The 24,960-nt window shown below is 36.5% G+C and overlaps 1 protein-coding gene across 1 annotated transcript in view; it reads left to right on the top strand.

The window, feature by feature from the left end:
• Positions 1 to 509: 509 nt before the first annotated feature.
• Positions 510 to 24,960, top strand: part of MRPS9 (mitochondrial ribosomal protein S9) — a gene marked incomplete at its 5' end in the record, with an annotated part of 91,164 nt that continues 66,713 nt past the window's right edge. The window contains one exon of the mRNA XM_051990552.1: positions 510 to 740. Within this exon, the coding sequence (XP_051846512.1) occupies positions 510 to 740 (231 nt within the window). The remainder of the gene's footprint in view (positions 741 to 24,960) is intronic.

The raw sequence follows: 24,960 nt of genomic DNA, 5'->3' as shown, positions 1-24,960 counted from the left end.
TAACTTGTCTTTTTGCTTGTTTTTTCGATACCTGCTACATGGTAGGAGCTTGAAAAATGCTTATTGAATAACCAGTGGTGGCAGTGGACAATGTTACATCCTGGTATAGTTGAAATTAAGAGAATTGGCTTAAGTAGAAGATGGGCCGGACGATCGATCAGTAAAGGTCCTTTTGGATTTGTGTCTCCATCAGATTTGTCTTTTGCCTTCCTTAGCAATGCCTGGAATATAGCAAAGAGAAAAGTTATTAAGGACAAGAGGTCAGAAGCTCGCCCCCTTTGGGGCCAAACCCTAGTTGAAAAACTTGGATGGCCGGGAGCATACACCAGGTTGAAGGTGCTGCTAGTGGTTGGCTACACTCTAAAATTCAACCAAAGTCCGGATCCACGCCAGGAAGCCGGCACAGAACACCCAGCGCCCTCCCCTATTACCCAGCCAATCACTGACGTGCAGAAAAGAACAAACCTCCACAGAGCATTTTCTAATGAGCATGCGTGATTGCTTGATTTCTTTCGCGACGTCAACGAGCGCAAAAGAATATACCTCCCACTCGGCACCTGCGCAGGAGACCGACTCCTCCCCTTTCTTTTCTTCCCGCGGTAGACATGGCGGCTCCCTGGGCGCCTTTCACCGCCACGGTCACTAGCTTTCTTTTTACTCGCAGTAGGAGTGGACTGGCTCGGAGCCTAGTCGCCTGGAAAGCAGCAGCAGTTGAGCAGCGAACGGCATGTGGGACCCAGGTAATCCCTGGAGAAGAGAAGGAAAGGGAGAGTCACGGGGACATAGAGCAAGGGGCGTGGGGAAATGTGGACTCGGCCTCAGGATCTTCCTCCTTCCTGCACGCCGCAGCGCGTGAGGCGGGGAAATGGCGCGCGAGGAGGGTGTTTGGTCCTCGTTCTTCGCTCCGCCCCTCCCCGGATAACCCCGCCCCGATTTCCTTCTCCCCCTTGTGTTCTTAGTTGTCTGGAAGGAGGCGGGAAAGAGACGTGTCACTACACTAGTGAGTGCTGCCCAGGTTTTCACTGTTGCTGATGTTCAGTTGTCTGGGTTCGCTGTGAGTTGAAGACTTTTAGATAGAGACACATGCCGGATGGAGGCAAAAGTTTCTGATGATTTTTTTTTCTTATTTTTTCATATTTTAATTTTTATTGTATTGTTTTATTTTATAATAACATTATAAAAGCCACCGGTCTTTCACTAAGCATATATCAAGCCCCTATCATATATCAGGCATAGCAAAAACAAACAATATATCATATTTTATTATTGTTTATTACATTTTCCTGTTTCCAATTTACAAAGCATTTATTTTCTCTCCCTCCCATCTGTCCCTCTGAGGGAAAAAACCCAAAACTTTTTTTTTTTAATATGTAGGTAGACCGAAAAAAGAATGAAAATTACTAAAGTTGGAGGGCCTGAATGTAAGCAGGCACATTGATCCACTACTAGTGGAACTGTGAATTATTCCAAACATGATTCATGTGTGAGGAGAATAAGAGAAACAACTCTGTCTCCACCACTAACTGCTATGTGACCTTGGCCATTATCACTAAGAAGGATGTAAAATGGGCCAGAACCAAGGTTGGGGACAGAAAAGGATATGCCACTCCTGTACTTTAAAACTCTATACTTCAACTTTTCTTGAATATGTCCCCTTTTTTCTTGTGACATTGCTACCATTCGGGTACAGGCCCTCTTCATCTTAAGTCTGAGCTCGCAGTAGCTTACTGGATGGTTTCCCTCCCTTAAGTTTTTCTCTATTCCATCCCATCCTCTACCCTGCTGTTAAATTGACCTTCCTAAAGAGCAGTTCTGACCATTCTCAACTCCTCCTCAAGCCCTCCCCGCCCCCCCATTCAGTCAACTCAGTTGCCTCCCTTTTGTCCCCAAGATCCAGTATTAAAAAACTTTCATTTAGCTTTTAAAGCCCTCCATAGCCTTCCTTCTTCCTATTTTTTTCAGATCTAACCTTCCTGTCCTCCATGATCCAGTGGCAGGCATTCTTATTTCTAGAACACAACATTGCTTGTTCCCCATTCCTGGAAATCTCTCCTACCTTATCTATACTTTTTTATTTTCCTGTCTTACTCAGATTTCAGCTAAAGTTCATCTCCAGCAAGAATCTTTTCCCAATCCTTTTAATCTTAGTGCCTTTCCTCTGAGACTATCTTTAATGTATTTTGTGTATGTGTGTGTGTATTGTTCAAACATATTGGTATGTTGTCTCCCATGTTAAAATATGAGTACCTTAAGAACAAGATTGGTGTGTTGTTTTTTTTATGCCTTCTTTTTTTGTATCCCCACTGCTTAGTAAAATGGCTGGCACATAATATAGATCAGCCTATTAGAATGAGAAGAGCTGAGAAGAGAGGAGCACGAGGAAAGAGAAAAGAAAGGGGTGGGACATTGAGCCATTTTACTACCAGCTCTTAACAATGTGCTTTACTATCAGTCAATGAACAGACATTTATAAGTACTGAGGATACAAAGAAAAAAGCAAAAATATTCCCAGTCTTCAAGGAACTGTAAATTTAGTTCTAGTTCTTCTTTGGAATGTAAGCTGCTCTTGGAGGACATGGATTATTTACTTTTTGAGAATTTATGTCCCCATAGTCTATTGCCTGTTGATAAGGTGATTGTCACATTCCTCTCTTTCGTTTTAGATGTTTGAAACTGCATGTCCCATAAGTATTTCAAGCTCATGTCCAAAATAGTTTTATCTCTTCTTCCTCTCCTCCCTGCCAACTCCAATTTGGCCATCTCCTTGAAACTTATTTATTTCTGTCAAAGTCACTCTCTACAACATCTCCTGTATCTCTTCACTTTGCTTGTCATGTTGCCACTGAGTCACTTACATCATCTGTCTGGACTATTAGTAATTTCCCAATTGGTCTTTCTACTTCAATTATTCTATTGTTTTTTCATCTGCTGACATGATTTTCCAAATGTTTAGATTTAAATATATTACTCTTAAGTATAAATTCCAGTGATTGTCTTTAGTATCAAATATAAATTCCCTTCTTTGTCTTTTAAAGCTTTTTACTTCCCAACTTCAACCTACCTTTGTAACACTGTTATATTTCATTTCCCTTCCTTCTCTTTCTTATCCAGCCAGATTAGGCTTCTTGCGTTCCCCCAAAGAATGTCTTATCTTCCATCTTGGTGCCTTTCATCCATGCCTAAAATGCATTTTCATCTCACTCTGGGCTCCTAGAATCTCCTTTTCTCTTAAAAATTCAGCTAATCCATTTACAAGTCTTTTTCATATCTTCAGCTGTAATAGTCTCTTCTCTAAAATATAATGTTCTCTGAGAGCAAGTTTCTTGAAGGGCTTCTGGAGACAGCCTTAGTTTCAGTTTAGTATAATAATCATCCCTAATGCAGACAGGAGTTAAAGTCCGAATCCTTTATTGTTTCCTTTTAAGTCTTGTCTCCTTCCTGAGCCCAGTTAGCTTTCTTAGAGGCCTATCTCTCTCCTTGGTTCCCGAGAGCTCTTGCCCACTAATCCTTTGCCTCTCCAGCTTCAGCCTCTAGCTTCCTCCGAGTCTCCAGCCAGCACAAAGGTGGAATATGGAATAAATCTGACTCCGCCTCAGAGAGTGGGCTTGTCTCTTAGACTTGTGAATATCCTGGACTCAATCATGGTTAAGGCTCCTAGCTTATATATGCTCTCTTAAAGGTGTGAATCTTAAAGGTGTGAACTCTAATAAGTACTAAGTTCATTAGTGAACTAGAGAACTGTTAAATATCATGCTAAATTAGATAATTATTGTCTCTATCAATTCCAGTGACTTAGCGCCTTGTAAGAATTCTAATACCCAACTGCTAGTGCCCTTTCTCACAAAATTCTCTTTCTATTTTGTACATGTGCAGGTTGTTCTCACATTATAATGTAAGCTTACGGAGGGCAAGAACTTTAGTTTTTGTTTTTTTCCCTAGCACCAAGCACAGTGTTTGATACATAGGTCTCAGTTAATGTTTGTTGATTGGTTAAATGGATGAACAAGTTGTGACAAAAGAATGTAATGGGTTATTATTGTGTGATGACCACATTAGCATCCTGGATACTTTAGAATCAGTTGGAGTCAGGATCAGCAAAAGTCCTTTTTATTGTTTTTGGATGTGAGAGGAATGGCAACACGAAGTGAGAGAGATGGCGAAAGGAATCCGGTCAGGAGTCACTCTGCCTTTGTTACTCTGTCCTTTTATCCCTCCTCCTTCTCTCTATATATCCCAACAGATTGAGCCCGCACAGAATGGTGGGGTGGGCCATTTTCCAAGCAAATACTAATAGAGTATTGTCCAATTGGTAATTAGCCTTAAATGCTCAGTTATCCAAGTGCATCTGCTCAGAGATTCAGCCCTTTACATTATCATATATGAAAAATTTGAAGAAACTTAGGAAGTTTTATATAAATAACAACAGTAACATGTATGTAGTGCTGTCTTCACAGTAATACTTTAAAGTAGTGCTATTATTATGATGCGCGGTTTTCAGATTAGAAAACAGACTAACAGTTTAAATAATATACTTACTATTATACAACTAGTAGATATTTGAGACTGAATCTGAGCTTAAGATTCCCTGATTCCCAAGAATAGTAAACTACTTATGTAAGCAAGATAATAAGCACAATGATCACAATAATGAAAAAATATATATTAAAAGCTATCATCTTGAATTTCTGGATAGGTGGTGTCAATTTGACTCAACTATGTTGTCATAAAAGGAAATTCTATGGGGAAAGTGGGTACAGGAAAGTGGTTTTGATTTTTAAAAACATCAATAACAATTTTTATAAAAATGAACAGATTTCAAAACAGATGAGTGAAACAAATTACTTTTACAGTGAAAATAAGGACTATTTTTTCATCTTGGAAGAAATAGATATAACCTACTTGGGAATACTTTGTATTGGGCAAGCTAGAATTGAATTCAATCTGTTCTACATTGGTTTGTCATGAAGATTCCTAATCTACTATCAATAATGGCAGATTAAATGTCATTTAATGTACTAAAAAGCTGACTCTTAAGGCATATAACAACTATGTTGCCACTCCTTTTTTTTTTCCCTTTTTGGAAAAGCTGTTTGACAGCTGGGTACATAACTGAAACCATGATCTAAATACATTTCCTCTCTGAAATTCTGACTGCTTTTAGAACTGACTTGGCAGCTTCTGAACTTTTTAGAAGAGAAACTGCATGTTTTTGTTGTGATAACATAATTTGTATTTGAAGAGACACTGGGCAATTTAGTGCCAATCTTTGATATATATAGGTTTATAATTCCCAATTTTATTTGACCACATTACTCTTCATTTCCTTTGTCTTCACACATAAAAAGTGTCAGTACTAGTCTTCCTCACATTAGTCAACAAGCATTTACTGGCAGCTGTGTTCCAGGTATTTTTAAATTAATGCAGTTCCTCTAAAAGATATGCTTTATGTAGTTATCTTTTAGGCATATGCCTTATCTTTTTAATTAGATTTTAAGTTTTGCAGGGGCATGGACTATATCTTAGACCTTTCTATTTTCAGTGTCTAGAAGAGTGCTATATACATAGGAACATAAATTTAGAGCTGAAAGTAACCTTGGGGGTTTTCTTGGCCACTAAACTATGTATAATCATTGTTGCTGGCTGCATATTGACATAGAAAACCACATTAACATTATCTGTTCAAATATATATATATAAAAATGTTAAAAATGTTAAATATTTCCTCATCATACTTTTTAAAGTTTTGGGCAAGGCAATAGGGGTTAAGGGATTTGTCCAGGGTCACACAGCTAATAAGTGTTAAGTGCCTGAGGCACTTTGAACTCAAGGCCTCCTGACTCCAAGGCTGGTGCTTTATCCACTGCACCATCTAGCTGCCCCCCTCATTACATTTTTAATCTGGTTCTGGTTGCACTTGGGAATCCTGGTCCTCTGGTCCCGATCCATTATTCTTTTTCCTGTGCCTTATTCAGTCATTTTCAATTGTGACTAATATTTCATGATCCATTTGGTATTTTCTTAGCAAAGATACTGAAATGTTTTGCCATTTCCCTTTCTAGCTTATTTGATAGATGAAGAAATGAGACAGAGTTAAGTGACTTGCCCTGGACAATTAGTAAGTGTCTTAAGACTGGATTTTGAGCTCAGAAAGATGAATCTTCCTAATTCCAGGCCTTAATCTCTATCCATTTTATTACCTAACTAACCCTGCCCCTACACCATTCTTCCATGTAATACTAATATTTGTTTACATGAAACTGAATGGTTAAATGTAATGTCTGGACTAGCTCTCTGGTGGATATCAGTACTAGCTCAAGTCCTTGATCTTAGAAGAAGAGTAGAGAAGCAGAACTCATCGGGATGGTCAAACATAGAGTCTTATTTATTCCAAATTGTCTCAGCCTTATATACCCTAATATAACTCACTGCATGCCACACAGGTTGTCACCGCCCCCTGACTTTTCAGGAAGGCTGAGAACTCTTAAGAGAGATGGGGAGTCGACCAGACATTATCATCAGGGTTCCTTTTTACTGGACTAAAGGGTCTTATATCTCATCCAGGTTCCCCACTATCTGTGGCCCTCTACATCACTCCCTTTCTTTTGTTTTAATTGAAGCAGGTATATATCAGTGGGTAAATCCATCAGCATGGGAGAAATCACACAAGCAAGTAGTAATATAACAAACACTGTGAATAAACAAGATACTATAAAAGACTTCCATGAGTCTCAGAAGGAAGGGATACAAAGTAACTATCAATTCACAACCATACATACACCTCCTTCAGTAGCCAAGAGATAGTCCAAAGCCAATCCATTGTCCATCACTTCATGTGTCAAGAAATTCAATGATTCCTGCAGGTTTTGAAGTCCTGCATCAGTCTCATTAATTATTTTTATAGTCATGGTAATGTTCATTAGTGAATTGCCATACACATTGGGTTACCTAACATGTTCTTTCAGTGATGGACATAGTCAAAGATGGAACCACCCGATGTTTCTCGTGTCTTCTCCTTCATCTTGAGGGTCTTCTCTTTTTCCATCTCTCTCCAAAGGACAAGGTGGATTAGGCTTATTAGCACCTATTGGATTCCTTCTCCATCTGTAGAGAAACAAGCAAAACCTCTGCCCCAAGGTATTAGTCTGTGGTTCCTTGCATTCACCACTCTCCAGATCTCTCCACATCACTTGGTGATTTTCTAAAGATACCAGAGCTGCTTGCAAGGGACACTGGCCTTTAAGTGGTTTCTGAAACCTCTCTGTCAGAGCCAGTGCATCTTCATCAAAAATAAAAAAAAATTAGTAGTATAAAGGGTTAAGTTTAGAAATTCTCTAGGGTTACCTTTGGCTTCCCCTTTCTTTTGTTTTTGGAAGAGTGTCTTGATATCTCTATTTCTCTTCTCTATTATTGCCTGTCCTTGAGGATTGAAGGATATGCCAGTGGTATGTGAAATCTGATGTGATTTGTACAAAAATGTGCAAAATGTTTAGAAGTACATGCAGGTTCGTTATCTGTTTTTATTGCTTGTGGCATCCCATAATTGCAAAGGCCTGTATATGGAATTCAGCGACCATCTGGGACATTTCTTTTGTTGCTGGTATTGCAAAAGTAAATCCTGAAAAGATGTCTACTATAACATGGATAAAAGACAGATGACCAGAAGATTTATAATGGGTCACATCCATCTACCAAATTTCATTGGGCTTCAAACCATGAGGATTCTTCCCTGGAGGGAGCGTAGGAGCGTGGAAAGGAAGGAAAGCTCTACAGGCTTTTACTATGTTCCTAGCTTCCTCTTTTGTTATCCCAAACTGCAGATATAAAACTTGTGAAGCCTGATGATATTTAGAACGAGATTCTTGGGCTGCCTGAAATAGAGGAGAGTTAGCTAACATGGTGAGAAGGCAATCTGCCTTTGAGTTTTCATTAAAAAACCAAGTTTCTAGAATACCATTATGAGAGTAAAGGTGCAAGAGGTAGTATTTACCTGGATGGTTTCTCACTTGCTCCTGAAGTTCTTTAAAAAGCTGATATATGTTAAAGGCTACAAATTTTATTTGGGCTGTGGCAATTCTTTGTTCCACACCTACTGAATAAGCCAAATCAGATATATTTACATCTCCTGGATAATAATCAAGAGCTAACATAATTGCATACAACTCATTCTGTTGAGTGGAGGAAGTTCTAACTATTCTTTTTATAGCTAAGTCAGGAGAATATACAGCACAAATGTTATGTTTGGAAGCATCTGTAAAGATGGTTGGTCCTTTAAGAGGAACCTTAAAAACCTTTTCTTCAAAAATCCATGGCCAATTATGTATTAGCTGGGTTATCTTTAATAGAGACCTGTGTATAAAATTTGGAATTGTGGCCACTAAAATTAGCCAGTCTGGGCTGTTTTCACTGCATACATTAATTTTTTCATTGGTATAAAAGGTATATATCTTGTTAGGTCTTATCCCAGATAACTGTACTACCTGTTTAATGGCCTTTAATAAGATTCTAGCCACAAGCATTGGTTAATGAATAAGGCTTTGGTCTGGTTATACTTGGAGGATCACCCACTCAATCACACTGTCTCCTTGATGAAGGACTGCTGTAGTTGCCTCTTTTGTAGCAAAAACTGATATTTCTAAGGGTTTTTGAGTGACTCTTTCAGCCATATTGGATAAAGCCAATTCAACCTGTCTCAGAGCCTCTTGGGCTTTTACAAGCTGGTGGAGTCTAAAGCATTGTTTGCTTTAACTTAAAATGTCATACAATGGTTGTAATTGATAAATAGTTAAACCTAACACTGGATGCATCCATTGGGTATCTCCTATCAATTTTTGAAAGTCATTTAAGGTGTCCATCTTCTCTGTACTTAAGAAAGATTTTGTACCATAAATACCTTGGGATATACTTTACATCCTAAATATTGAAAAGGAACATGCTTTTGAATTTTTTCTGGGGCTATATACAATTGGTAATTCCTTAGTGTTTCTATGGTTTTTTGAAGGCATTTTTTTTGTAGGCATACTTGTAACATTTGCTCCTCAGGTGCACATCCCAAGATAATAACTTAACTTATAACTTTAAACATAACATAAGTTTTAGAAATGCTTTTCTTACTGGAGTAAGAGCAACAGCCACATACATTTGATACACGGTAGGGCTATTTTTCATTCCCTGTGGCAAAATTGTCCATTTAAATCTTTTTATAAGGCTAAGCTGAATTAATGCTGGGCATTGAAAAGGCAAATCTTTTCATATCCTCCTTAATCAGAGGTATAGAATAGAAACAATCCTTAATGTCTATAATCCAAAGAGGCCATTCCCTAGGCAATTGAATAGGAGATGGAAGCCCAGACTGAAGAGTTCCCATAGTTTCCATCTGTTCATTTACTTTTTTCAAATCAGTCAACATCCTCCATTTTCCAGATTTCTTTTTTACAGCAAATACAGGAGAATTCCAGAGACTTAGAGAAGGTTGTAAGTGTCCTTGGTCAAGTACTATATCTCATAAGGCCTGAATTTTTTCACTGGTTAAGGGGCACTGTTCCACCCACACCGGTGTATCAACTTTCCATTATATGCGGATAAGTATAAGGGCTGGCAGGCCTTCATCAGCAGCCCTGCCTAAAAAGCCAAATTGCTCAATAGTAAGTAATCCTAACTGCTAATGGTGTCATTGCTCTTCCGACTCTTCCGTCCATGAAGGTGGAGTTGAAGGAGGAGGATGAGGAAGCAGAGGATATCCCATGGACTTAGGCAGAAGTGAAGGCAGTGAGAAACTGAGAAGTGCCATGCCTGTCAAACTTCTCAATGCAGTCCTTATCTACCTTACCACCCAACTCACCATGCCTCTCAAACTTCCTAGAGCAGTAACAAACAACATGAATCAACAAAATACTATAAAGGACTTCCTTAGCTCCATCCCACATCCTATACTTTCCATGGCTATGGCCACCAAAAAAATAATGCTTGTTTTTTTCCTCATATTTCCTTGCTTGATACCCCACACTAAAAGAGTGAGAATGCTATGTTATGAACTACATTCAGTTCCCACAGTCCTCTCTCTGGGTGTAGATGGCTCTCTTCATCACTGAACAATTGGAACTGGTTTGAATCATCTCATTGTTGAAGAGAGCCATGTCCATCAGAATTGATCATCATATAGTCTTGTTGCCGTGTATAGTGATCTTCTGGTTCTACTCATTTCACTTAGCATCAGTTCATGTAAGTCTCTCTCCAGGCCTCTGAAATTATCCTGCTGGTCATTTCTTACAGAATAATAATATTCCATAATATTCATATACCATAATCTATTCAGCCATTCTCCAATTGATGGGCATCCATTCAGTTTCTAGTTTCTAGCCACTACAAAAAGAGCTAACACAAATATTTTTGCACATGTTGGGCCCTTTCCCTTCTTTGATATCTCTGGGATATAAGCCCGGTAGTAATACTGCTGGATCAAAGGGTATGCACAATTTGATAACTTTTTGAGCATAGTTCCAAATTGCTCTCCAGAATGGTTGGATCTGTTCACAACTCCACCAACAATGCATTAGTATCCTAGTTTTCATAGGTGGGATTTCTTAATGCCAGTTTTATCCCATTGTATTCAGTTAGTTGTTATCCCACTATCTTCCACATCACTGGCTCCAAACTTTCTTCCTTAGAGAGCCAAGTGCACTCCAGAGCATCTGAGAACTCAGTGATCTGCTTCTGAGTTACAAAGAAACTTTACTTCTCTATTAACCTAATGAAGTATGCTTTATACTTCCCTCGGGAGGAAGGCCCTTTTATTAGTACTTGCCCCATTTCAACTGAAAAATGAAAATGATTAAATTAGCTCTTACCAAATCTTCCTTCTTGCCTGTTTTCATATTTTCATACTTACCCTGTGTTGGTCACGGGTTCTCCTTAACTGAATTTGCTGATTGCCTCAATTGAGCTGCTTTGTACCCTGCTTTCCAAGGGCCTGTTTTTGAACACCAAATGTAATGTCTGGACTAGCTCTCTGGAGGATCTCAGTACCAGCTTGACAGGAAGGGAGCAATAATATATGGGACAACATTCTACTTCAATAAGGAAGTGAGGATACTAGCATTCTGGGCCAGACTAAGGAATCACTATGATAAGGCACTTCCATATCTTCTTTGCAGAGGTGGGGGACTATGAGTATGTAACACTGTATATGTTGTTAGACTTTTTTTGATATATTTGATTTTGTTTATGTATGTGAGCTTTTTTTTTTCTTTTGTTTCCTCTTTTTAAAAAAAAAATTATGGAATGAAACATCCATAACATAACAGTACAATAAAAAAGATAATTGTATAAGGAAAAAACTTAATCTTTTAAAGTTGTTCTTAAAATAATATTGCTTTTTAATTTATACAGTGTTCTCTTGGTTCTGCTCATTTTGCTCTTTGTTATTTCATGCAGAATCTTTCCACATTTTTCTAAAATCATTGAGCTCATCTTTTCTTATAGCGTAGTAATATTTCATCACAATCATATACCACAACTTGTTCAGCCATTCCCCTAGTGATGGGCACCCCTACATTTTCCAGTATTTTTGCTACCACTAGGAGAGCAACTATAAACATTTAAAAACATATAGCTTCTCTTCCTTTTTTCCCTAATCATTTTTGGCAATAGTAGTGGTATTGCTGGATCAAAGGTAGTTTAGTAACTCTCTGGGAATGATCCAGATGGCTTTTCAAAATGGTTGGATCTGTTCACAATTTTCTACACCTTCTCCAACATTTATCCTTTTTCCCTTTTATCATTTTAGCCAGTTTGGGAGGGTATAAAATATGTTTAGGTTGTTTTAATCTGAATTTCTCTCATCAATTATGGATTAGAGCATTTTTATTTTTGAATGGAAATTGTTTTGATTTCTTCACTGGAAAACTGGAAGTTGTTTTGATTTCTTCACTGGAAAAACTGCATATTCATATTATTTGGCCATTTATTAATCGAGTAGTGACTCATATTCTTATAGATTTGAGAAAGTTCTTTATATACTTTAGTTATAAGATCTTTATCTGATAAACTGTGTATAAAATTTCCCCCCAACTTTCTGCTTTCCTCCCAATTTTGATTATATTTTATTTGCATGAAAATCTTTTATTTAATATGATTGAAATTATCCATTTTAGATCTGATTTTCTATGTCTGATAAATAAAATATTTCATGTAATTTTCCTGTAAAATCCCTCTTTATATCTAGGTTATGTATCCATTTTGATTTTATCTTGGTGTGAGATATTAGCTCATGTCCAGTTTCTGCCATACTGCTTTCCAGTTTTTCCAACAATTTTTTACCAAATAATGAATTCTTATCCCAAAATCTTAAATCTTTACACTTCTCAAATGCAAAGTTATATTTATTTGAGGGTAAATTGGATGTCTGTTCTATTCCACTAATCTACCTTTCCATTCTTAGCCAGTACCAAATAATTTTGATCATTAATGTTATATATACAGTTTAAGATTTGGTACTGCTATATCTCCTTCCATTATACTTTTTCCATTATTTCCTTGGTTTTTTTTTTTAATGAAATTTTTTATTATTTTTTGTAATTCAGTAAGATACTTTTTGGGGGAATAATTTAATTGGGATGGCATTGAATATATAGTTTGTGTAAAATTTTCACTTATTTTGGCTTTGCCTACCCATAACTTTCCAATTATTTAAATCTCTTTTTTTAAAAAAAAATCATTTATATAGTTCTTGGATTTGTTTTTGCAGGTGTATTCCCAGGTATCTTATACTATCTTGAGTTATTTTTAATGTGGTAATTTTTTACTATCTTGCAGAGTTTTGTTTGTGATATATAGGAAAGCTGATAATATACATGAATTTACAGGATGATGATATCCCACTACTTTGCTAAAATTGTTTCACCTAACTTTTTAGTTGAATCTTTGGGATTTTCCAAGAATCTCATCATAGTGTTTACAAAAAGATAGTTTTATCAACTCATTTCCTCTTCCTTCAAATTCATTTTCTTCTCTTCTTGCTAGGATTTCCAGTACAATATTGACTAATACTGGTGATAATGGGCAGCCTCATTTCATACCTGATCTTACTGGGCAAGCCTGTAGTTTATTCCCATTACAAATAATCCTTGCTGATGGTTTTAGATAAATTCTTTTTATCAGTCTAAGGATATGTTGGATTTGAAGAAAGGTTTTTTTTTTTCTTTTTAAATTTTAAAAAATAAATTAAAATTTTAAATCTTTAAAAAAAATTTCTTGCTTTCTTGGAACAGTAGAAGGGATAAATTGTGGAAAACAGGTTATATAAAAACTACATATACAGACACATACTCTAAGAATTCAAGGCTAGAATGAATGACTGGACTAAACTTTTTGAATATGTTCTGCTAGTTGTAATCTAAATATAGGTATAGATATATTTCAGTGTCCATATTGTAGTGTACACTATTCCCGAAGCACTGAATTCTTATTTGGTTCTCTGAATCTAACAAAGCAACTAAGCTTTTCTGATATTTAATTTTCTTAAGAAATCATGCTGTTTAGCCTGAGACAGATTCAAGCACTGCCTTTATAATAGGTTTTTTTTTTTTTTTACATACTTGGTAGTCATTCTGATTTTAAACATGTTCTTTTAGTTAGTTTTGCAAGAATATTTTCCTGTTGAGATGCCTTATTTTTTGGTTTTCAGAGTCCTAAGAGTTTGGATAATAAAAGTGCTGCTTTTTTCTTTTATTGGATTATCTAAATTTAGCTAGTTCAACAAAATGATCCAAAGCTGTTTTCAGTGGGAAAGTGCTTTTTTTTGTAGTCTTCCTGCCAAAGTCTGGCTTTACCAAGGGCCATCTCATCTGGATGTTCAGGTCCTTTCCAGCTTCCCTTTTATTTGATATGTGGGAGTTTTGATCCACACATATTTAGCAGTCCCTTCCCAGTACCCTTGCTTTCCTGATTGGTGACATTTTCTCCATGCACACTATTTTAGGAATGCTTCGGCCATTCTTCACTTCACTCTTCTCTCCTGACACCTTTTCTACAGCTTTCTCTTTGCCTTAAGGATGGACTATTTTCTCCTTTCTTCTTGCCCCTTTTAGTCTGGAAGAATAAGCCACAATCACATCACCTGTGTCATTGTTCTTGGATAGGGCACATAAGGCTGTTCCCCCTGGACCAGAATACTCTTCCCTCACCAGCACAACCCTATACGGTATCTTACCTTTTAATAATATTTCTTGAGAAGCTATCTTTGTTATTTATTCTTTCACTTTCAAATTGAATGATAGAAACACAGACCAGTATAATTAAAAGATAAAACTTCAGTATTTCACTTTTTCCTTTGCAAAATGAACTGAGATGTCACCTTTAGAACTAAACAGGTCACTGACATCCAACCTCATCTGTGATTTTCCATCTAATTTCTTGCCTTTCTCAATGTTTTAATATCTGGCTTAGTTAGAAACAATCTTCTGTGCGGAATAACATCCTCATTCACTGTTGTCATTTTATAGCTTTCTATATCATCTCCAGTCAGTTATCAAGCATTTAATAAGCGTTTATTATGTGCCAGGAAAGTACTAAATGTAGAAGATACAAAGAAAAGTAAACACACAGTCTGTGCTTTCAAGTAATTCACATTTTAATAGGGAAAGCAACATGCAAATAACTGTGTACATACTACTTGTATACAGTACAAAAGGAAGGTAATCTTAAGAGTTGAAATGGAGGCAGGAAGACTAAAAAAGGCTGGATGTTGAACTGAACCTTGAAAGACAGTAACAAGACCAGACCTTTTCAAGACAACACACACATTGGAATAGGGAATAGATGAAATAGAACAATGAGAAAGTCTTTGAGGTCAGTTGTAGTGGTACACTTATCCTTATTACGTAGAGGATCACTTGAGTCTGGGCTACCCTGTACTATGATAATCAGATATCTTTGCTAAGTTCAGCATTAATGTGTTGACTCCTGGAGACCGGAGACCACTAGATTACTGAAAAAGAGGTGAAAGTCAGAAACAGGTCAGAAGGTTATCAGTCTCTGTGGAGAGCCTATACAATGGTGATAATTGTGTGAATAGAAAGAAAGAAAAAAATTTGTATCAGACATGTTGTGAATGAAATAACAAGATTTGGCAGTAATGGATTGGCTATGTAGAGTGAATGTCTGTGAAGAATTGACATTGTGGTTCTAGTACCTTCTGTAATAATATGAAAGTTGGTTGAAGGAAAGGGGTTAGTAGAAAAGAAGATATTGACTAGAACTCAGGACTAGAATCTAGGCTGGGCATATAATCTGTAATTTAGAGATAATAATTGAATCCATGAGAACAATAAAATCATCAAGTGTGATAGGTGAGAGCAGGGATTCTTTACTTTTTTGGGTGTCATGAACCTGTTCAGCAATCTGGTGAAGCCTGTGGACTCCTTCTCAGAATCATGTTTTAAATACATAAAAACATAGGGTTACAAAGGAACCCTATGAAATAGCTATCAAAATTTGAAAAGAAGCAAGTTTACAGACCCCAGAATAAAAACTTCTTTTGACAGAGAAATGATAAGTTTCTATATCTGGTATCTATATACCAGGATATAGCCTTGAGGATCATCCAATATTAATGGAAGATCCAGTAAACTGAGATGTAGTCAAACATAGAGGGAAAAGTAAGGGTATTGCCATAAAAACCTAAAAAGAAGAAAGTACTGTAAGAGTAAGGAAGCCCTATAATGAGGGCAAAAAGGATGAGATTGAAAACCTCCGTTAGCCAGTCCATTAGACTAGGCAAACATTGCTAACTTTGGAGAGAGTAGTTTTAGTTTAATTCAGTTAGAAGCCAGATTTGAAGGGTTTTGAAGCAAGTAAGAAGATAGACAGTAAAAGCATCTGCTATAAGTGACTTTAAGTAGTATTGCAAAGGGATAATTCAAGTGTAGGGTCTTTAAGGATAAGGAAGATACAGTGTTTGTAGGCCATACCAGGAAGAGATTAAAAATTAAGGAGAGCATAGAGGCAATCTGCTGGAGATGGAATCAAGGTATGTAAAGGGGATTTGTTTACTTTGGCAAGGAAGACCACTTCTTTATGTGAGAAAGAGTATAGTAGGAAAAGATGTCTGAGTGATGTGAGAAGACAAGGGAAGAATTGGGAACTTTTCAGTAAATGACTTCAATTTTTTCTTTTTAAGTATGAATCAAGGTCCTTAGCTGAGGACCAGATGAGTAGGAGAGAGTATGCCAAAGAAGTCTTAAGGAAGCATGAAAAAGTTTGGAATAGCTACTGTGATGAGTAAAATGGCAAAAAGCAAATAAGCATTTATTAAGTGCATACTAGGTGCCAAGCACTGCTAAGGAAGGAAAGGAGGAAAAATAGTATAAACAAAACAAAGAAATAAAAAAAAAAAAACAGTCCCTGCTCTTGCAGAGCCCACAATTTTATGGAGACAGTATACATAAATAGAGTGTGTGTGTGTGTGTGTGTGTGTGTATGTGTGTATGTAAATATATATATATGTACATATATATATACATACAAATACACACACATATACACAACACATATACATATATTTGTGTATATGTAGGTGTATTTATGTATGTGTATTTATGTATAGTGAAATGAATATAGTCTCTGAAGCAAAGCTGTAAAATTAAGGCATTTTGTAAGATGTGGGACTTTTGCTGTAACTTAAAGGAACCAGAGAAATTTAGAGGCAGAGTTGAGGAGTATTCTGGTGGGAGATAACTAGTAGCTACTGAAAATAGTCTAAGTTGGGAGATGATGGAATGTTTTGTTCAAGGAAAATCAAGGAGGCCACTGTGACTGGAAAGGTAGAAAAAGGCCAGGTCACGAAAGGCTTTGAAAGACAAACAGGATTTTTATATTTGATCCTTGAAGCAATAGGAAGCTCCTGAAGTTGATTGAATTGAGGACGAACATCAGATCAGTTTGACAGCAAAGTAGAGATTGGATTGGAGTCGGGGAGACTTGAGGTAGGCAGACCCACCATTGCATATTCCATGTACCAATGGTGAGTGGAATCATCAGCTTTGCGTAAGTTTTTGTACTTTTTTTAGTATTTTAACCACAGGATGGAATTCCTGCTTGCCTCAGTAATCAAGCCAGGATTGGGTAAGCAGACCATTTTTAGAGTACCTTTTCTTGCCCCTTTCTCACACTCAGAGGTGCAGTGTGATTCTTAAAAAGGTTGCTCAGACACCTAGTGGGCTGCTGAATCTCACTGATGCTTCCAGTGAGAAGACGACCCTATGGCCTGGGCTGCCTCTATACAGGGTTGACTACAACTCTCAGTGTATCTGAACCTGCTACTTTGTCACTGGCCCATTGCCACAGGATTTTAAGATGCGTAGAAATTGTAAAATAGTATGGTGATGTCTTTTGATTCATGTGTAAATTGGATTTAAGTAAGGCAGAAGTCCATGAAGTTATCAGCCTCACTCTCTCTTCCAGAGTCATCACTGTCTAGTGGTAGGACAGAGTTAAGACTATTGGAAATGGCTTGAGATATGCAGTCTTTTATTGGTATCTTTGATGTCTAACTAAGCACTGAACTCTCCTCAGCTTCACCTGCTTTATCTGCCTTCTTAGCTGTCAGAACAAGTTTTTCTCATCTGCCCATTTTACCAGAAGATGTCTTCACATTCTGGAGTAGACATCCTTTCCATCTCTCCAATTCACTGTAAGGTTTGATATTCCTTTGTTATCCTTCACCTGGTTTAGCCTGTTGGCAGAAACAGTTTACTAGGATGTAGTCACTGTGCATATTACAGTTTCTTGGAGCCACTGGTGAGAGTTGGAGTTCCACCAAAGGTGGAAAACAGTCCAGTAAAGAGCTTGCCAGCTCTGGCTTAGTTTTTCATGAATATACCCTGCATCCCACCCTGTGGTCAAAACACTAAAAAATGTAGAAAAACTTTTGCAAAGTTGTTTCTGCTCAACATCAATACATGGAATGTATACATATTTATTAACAATATAAAATCCAATAGACCTGAAAAAGCTCTTGTTGTGAAAGAACTCAACAGTTATAAATAAGAGCCCTGAGTGAAACAAAGTTGGCAAATAAAAGTCAGTTTACTGAAGTTGGAGCTGGATATACATTTTTCTGGCCTGACAATAGTAAAAGGGAGCACCATTAAACTAGTATAAGTTTGTAATCAAAACTAATCTAGTAAACAAGTTTGTATGCCTTCCAAAAGGAGTGAAGGACAGACTCACAGTAATGTGATTGCCATTTGCAGGAAAATGCCATGCCACCATAATTAGTGTCTGTGTTCCACCATGATGAACCCTGATGAAGTCAAAGAAAAATGGTTAAGTAAAATCATAGCTACACCTGTATGAAGATGTAGGTTCATATTCATCTTAGGTTCAAATTCATCTTCTGATGCTTACTGTTTGACCTTGGGGTTTAAGCAAATTGTTGAATCTCTTAGGACCTCAATTTCCTGAGAGGGAGGGGGTGGGGTTGGGCTACAGAGTTTGAATTGGTTTTGAATGCCAAACAAAGGATTTTGCATTTAATCTTGGATGTGATTGGGAGCCACTGGAGTGCATTGAAAGGGAGTAGGAGGGAGTTGTCATAGTGGAATTTGCCTTGTGGTGGCTAAAAGGAGGCTGAACTGATATGGAGAGAGAGATTTGTGACAGCAGATTGTTGAAGTAGGAAATGAGAGCCTCTACAGGATAATAGAAGTATATAGAAGAGTTTGTGTTTTCAAGAGATGTTGACAACTGTTTGGAAGTGGGGAGGGGCTGAGAATGTTGTGAGATAAAGTGAGAAGTCAACAATGACACTTAGGTTGTAAGCTTGTGGGACTGGGAAAATAGTGTTGATCTCAACCTGAATTCACCAGTATTAGGAAAGTTTGAAAGAAGAAAGAGTTTGGGGAGAAAGATAAAGAGTTCGGTTTGGGGCATGTTAGGCTCAAGATGTCCAAATATCCAATTTGAGAGGATTGATTGGCAATTTCAGCTAGGAGAGTGGAGGTCAGCCACAGAATTAGAGCTAGATAGGTAGATAGAATAATTTTGATTCCTAGGGAGCTGATGAGATCACTAAAAAGCTAACATAAGCTATTCCTATCTTCCATGACGGTCCCTTCCCCAAGTTTCTGGTATAGACTTTTTTTGATGCACATTTCTCTGACTTGGAACAATTTTTCATATGATTCTTAATAATTTGTCATTCTTTTGAGAATGATTTATGACCACTTTATCCATTGAGTAATGTGGTCTTTTTAGGACTTTTTAAATAGGGAGATTTTTCCTACTAAGTTATGATAATGAATTTATTAGACAGAGGCTAGATTTTTTTTCCTTTTTTCTTTTCTTTTTAATTTTTTTAAAATTTAAACTAAATACAAAATAAGAAAAAACAAAATAGAAAAGAAAGAAGAAAATAAAAAATAAAAAAAAGCACTGTCATGTGCCCAGTAGAACATCAAGAGGATTCAAAATATGTAACAGCAAATTTTCATTTCAAGAAAGCATATATAGTAATAGAAAAGATTATATTCATTACTGGCCACCTTTTTTTTTTTGCTTTCTTGTAGATTAGAAACAAGTCTCTCACCTCTGTTTCCCCAAGCAGACTACAGTTAAGCATAGATAGATACATATTCACACCCACCCACATACATCTATCTGTATACACAATCTGTTCATCTACATACGTACATACACATATATATACATACATATTTACATATATGTAAACATATATCTAAAACAATATTGAAATGGCTAACATATATAGATTTTTCTCTTGATTGAATCTTTAAATTTGACATTGTCTAAGATCAATGATTACTAACCCTACTTTTTTTCCTAATAAATTTTACTCCTGATCCTTGTTTTTTGTGTATATTTCCTATCCCTGCTAATTCTTCTATTTTAATTTTGCTTCTTAACTTGTCTTGCTATTACTTAAACCTCCTTCTATCTATAAATCCCTCCCTTATCTTCTCCCCCCACCCTTTCCTTCCCTCTTTATCCCCTTCCCATTAATCTATATACCTTATCCCTTAATCTAAACATCCTTTGGAACCCCATTTTATCTTATCCTACCCTTTCCCTCTCTCTTTATTCTTTTCCTATTAATCTACACAACTTAGTCTCACTACCGTAAATCTATTCTTTCTTGTATATCCTAATTTGTCCTATTCTTTCCCCCCTTATTTCTTTATAGATTTTGGGGGTGCTATACCCTTCATGGTGTATATATGTATTGTTAGCATTTAACCCATTCCAGTTGTAGATTTTCAGAACTACCAGCCTTCCCCTTGCCCCCATTGCTTTTATATTATTTCTTCCTCTGCATCTCATTTGGATAGTATAATTACAATTTTTGCTTTTTGGAGTCAGATGATACTCAGCTCTGCCCCAATTTTTCTTTTGAGCTACCCAATTATTAATGTTAGTCTTAAATATATGGAATACATTTCCATGTAAAAAACATAAACAATTTGTCCTTGAATCCCTTGAAATTAATTTTTGATGTTGTCTCTTACATGTTCAATTTTCTATTAAGTTCAAGATAGTTTGAGAAGAGGTCCTGAAAATCTACAAGTTTGTTGAATGTCCTTTTTTAAAATTCAGTATCATAGTTTTGCTAGATATAATATTTTTGACCACAGGCCTAATTCTTTTGATTGTTGATATATATTTTTCCAGGAACTTTTGGTGTGTTATTGTAGCTGCTGATAAATCCTGTGCTGTTCTAATTGTAGCTTCAACATATTTGAATTGGGGTGTCTTTTTTGTTTGCTTGTTTCTTGTAAAATTTTCTCTTTAATCTGGGGGGTTTGAAATTTGACAAGAATATTCTTATATATTTTCCACCAAGGATCTCTTTTTTCTTGGATTATTTCTTGCATTATTGTGTCAGGGCTCTTTTTTTTTTTTTTTTGTCACAACTTTCAGGTAATCCAATTATTCTTATATTTTCTTCTTCAGATTTTTTTTCCCCTCAATCTTACTCATTTGAATTTCGAAGTTCTTTTTGAGTTCTTCTGTAAATTTTTTCTGGACAGGTAGCTATTTAATGTTAGTTATTCTTTGGGGTAGAAGAGGCTTTTTTCACTTCACTGGTCTTCCCTATACCCATCTTAAGTTTCTTTGGTTCAATTCTTTGTTAATTTTTTTTTTTAAATGAGAACAGTTAGTGTAAGCACCTCTCACTTTGGACTGGGGATGGGTGAGATGATGCCTCTAGCTTCACTTCAGCTCTCTTCTCTAACCTGTAACCTTAAACCAAAAGCTTCACCTTCCTTTAAATGCTAACAGCCAGCAGCATCCCTGCTCCACTCACTGCTTTTGCGCTCACCTAATGTGCTAGTTCCTTCTTGATCAGAGGCTTCAGTACAGATAAGCTTGGTGTTCCTTATCAGGAGAGGTTCTCTCAGTCTTCCCAGACTCGAACTCCTGACTCCCCATGTTATCAGGGAGGTAAAATGTCCTGTGGTTTGGGTTGAGGCTTTTTCCAAACCTAAGTAGCTCCAGAGTTCACTGCTTGCTGTTTCATTGAGCTAATCTGGAGGTGTTTAGACTTCAAATAGATTAAACCCCATTCCTGGGGTCTTTCTTTGGGTCTTATCCCAGAAGGATAAGAAGTCCTAGGAGGCTTCTGTTCCAAGTCTTTTTTTTTTATCTTTCTTTGTTCTTCCTGAGAGAGAGTTTTTTCTCTTGTTTTGTTTGTGGGGGAAATATGGAAAGTTTGAAATTTCCTGACCTATTCAACTCTCTTTCCATAATCCTTCCCCTTCTTGCTATTTTTTGTTAAATTTCTTATGAGTTTTGCTTATCTTAACTGTTGTAATGATCTCCTTTTAATAAGTACCAAATAGTTTGAATGACTTAGTGCTTAATCATTTAGTTTGAGATTTAATTCTCAAGGCCATCTGTCATTCTCACATTCATTATTTTTTCTTTTCTTTTTCTTTCTTTCTTTCTTTTTTTTTTTTTTTTTTTTTTTTGCCGAGGCAATTGGTGTTAAGTGACTTGCCCAGGGTCACACAGTCAGACACTATTAAGTGTCTGAGACCAGATTTGAATTCAGGGCTGGTGCTCTATCCATTGCGCCATCTAGCTGCCCCCACATTCATTATTTTCTATGCGATCTTAGAACTTCTGGTCTTTTAAATACATGTTTCTATAACTTTTAAAATATTTTATAAGGTAATTTGTAGAGAGCTGAAACTATTGGGTTGATGCACTGAGGTCAGGACTGCTGAGTGCTTGAGGCTAACTACTGATTGGACAATACTCTATGGGCATATGCTTAGAAAATGATCCTTTCCACTATCCGTGCTGGCTCAATGATTGGTGTATAGAGGATTGTAGAAGGGACTAGGGGGTGGAGTAAGACTAGCCAGAGACACTCTTGGCAGTAGATGAGGGAGAAGGTGGTCTTGGAGATTCTGCTTCTATCCTGTTCAATCCTGCGTCTAAAGACTGAGAATAAAGATTAAGGACTTTTGCTTATCCTGACTCCGGCTGATTCTGGGGTGTCCTGGGTGCTAGTGCGGTCATTACAGTAATTGAGAACAGATTTAATTCTACATGTTGTTGGTCATCTGCTCTAAGCTAACTCCAAATTTTCTGCTATACCATGCTGCATTTAATTAATCTCCATCCAGCTGGGAAAAATGAAGCCCAAAAAGATTAAATTTCATCTGTGAAACAGACAAAACTAGGTATCTAGATTCCTGGTTCAGTGTTCTTTAACTTCAGTCTTCCTCTTTTCCTATAGTGATGTGGTTCACTTACTTCTCTGGAAGAGCTGCTTTGTTCCCTACCAGCATTAAGCATCCTACAGTCAAACAATTGAGTTGTCCAGAGTTAAAATGCCTGCCTCCAGTCAACCCAACCCTATTTATCTGGACACAGATTCCTTTCATCAGAGGTGAGGGAATTAAAACATCAAGTGGTAATATGAATTGAGTAAACCATAACCATACTGACTACATCTTGTGACGTAATTCTGGAGTTAGCTCCATTCCTTTTCTTTTTTCTTTCTTTTTTTTTGGAAGCTTTTTATTTTCAAAACATATGCATATTTTTCAACATTGACCCTTGCAAAACTTTGTGTTCCAATTTTCCCCCTTTTCTCTACACCCACTCCCCTAGATGGCAGATAATCCAATATATGTTAAACATGTTAAAAATGTGTATAAATCGAATATAGGCATGCATACTTATATAGTTATCTTGCTGCACAAGAAAAATCTGATGAAAAAGAAGAAAAATGAGAAAGAAAATAAAATTCAAGTAAATCACAACAAAAGAAGTGAAAATGCTATGTTGTGATCCACACTCAGTTCCCATCATCTCTCTGGATGTAGGTGACTCTCATCATCACAAGATCATTGGAACGCTCAGTTCTTTTTCTATTTAGTTGTTGGTTTACTTCACTTTCTTTCATGTGAGAAAATTTTAGTCAATAATGGGAACTTTCAAAAAGCTTTTTTGGTTTGAGCCTAGTCTTGCATGGCTAAAGAAGCCTGCTTTAACTAAGGATCTAGAAACCCAGTCAGATCCAAAGAATCTTACAATTTTTCTTAAATCTCAAGCAAATCATAAGTCTTATCTGAAAACTGGTTCTGTATTAGCCAATCAGTTGTTTCCTGTTCCTTTGGAAAACACAGGGAAATCTTTTTCTGATTTCAGGGAATTGTACCTGTTTGCTCTTCCCCATCCAATTTGAAAGGCTCCTAATCTTTTCTTCAATTAGAAAGTAGATTCCCTAATTTTGTATTCTCATTAATTGGTTTTTTAAATTAATTGGTCTTTTTTGATTTGTTGTTTTTAATGCATAAAAATCTGTCTCCCCCTATATTTGTGGTCCAGTGGCAAAACTGAAGAAGTCTGGGGTGATTTCTTATGTGGTTAGCATGCATTGCTTAATAAATTGATATGCTCAAGAAGCCCAAACCTTTGTTTCCTCAGTCATTTCAAATTTGCTGACTTGCTTTTATGGCTAGTCTATTACCATACCAGAATAGTCCCTTGCAACATCCAATTTCTAATCTCTTGTTTCAGCTAGAGATTGTTGAGGCATCTTTCTTCTCACCCTTATTTTCCTCTTGGCTCTGCCCTTTTGTAGTTATTTAGCAAGTTTCCCCATAGCCTTCATATTAGCTTTTGATACAAACTATTGATGACTTTGGAAGCTGTTGAGGGTTCTTTAAATCCAGTAGTAAATTTTTGCTATATTATATTATTTACTATTGTTTTATTGTAGTATCTTGCCTTGTTTTTCCAGTGAATCTGTATATACATGAGAGCAAGATCATATCTTGTATATTTTCAGTTGTGTTAAGACACAAGGCAAATGTTCAGTGCATATTAGTGAAATGAAAAACAATAGTTACTTTTACATAACACTTCTATATTTCTTGCTTACTACATAGTGCTATTAGTTTAGTAAGTTACACCCAAACATCATGTCTTTTAATCTGTTGTTTTTATATTCATTAAGTTTTTCCTCTTATAAATTCAGAAGTGAATTTTGCAAAGTAGAAATTAAAATGGAGCTATTTAATTTCAAATAGGCTACAGTGATCACTTTCCCCAGAATCTCCGAGTTAAATTTACATTTTTCCTCATATTCTCTACTGTCCCTGATTGCTTTCCCTTAGTCTTAGACTTATAAAACAAATTTTGTTAAAAACAAACCATTTTAATTATCTGTGCATTACTTCATCTGAGTTCAGTCAGTAGTATAATTAAACTAAAAAGAGGCTTACTTAATAGTGCCTCAGGACAAATAAAGTAGTGTATAAAATTGGCATTTGGCCAAAATTGGGACATAACTGCTCTGTCATTGAAGCTTCTGTTTCTTTGGCAGACTGTTTGATTGAAATTATAGCTGTCTAAGCCACTGATTATCTTTGCAAAAAAGAAAAAAAATCTAAATCTGTCTAGTCGTATCCATACTATTCTATAAGAATG

The sequence above is a fragment of the Antechinus flavipes genome, chromosome 3 (assembly GCF_016432865.1).
Source record: "Antechinus flavipes isolate AdamAnt ecotype Samford, QLD, Australia chromosome 3, AdamAnt_v2, whole genome shotgun sequence".
Classification (NCBI taxonomy): Eukaryota; Metazoa; Chordata; class Mammalia; order Dasyuromorphia; family Dasyuridae; genus Antechinus; species Antechinus flavipes.
This window is presented reverse-complemented; position numbering and strand designations above follow the sequence as displayed.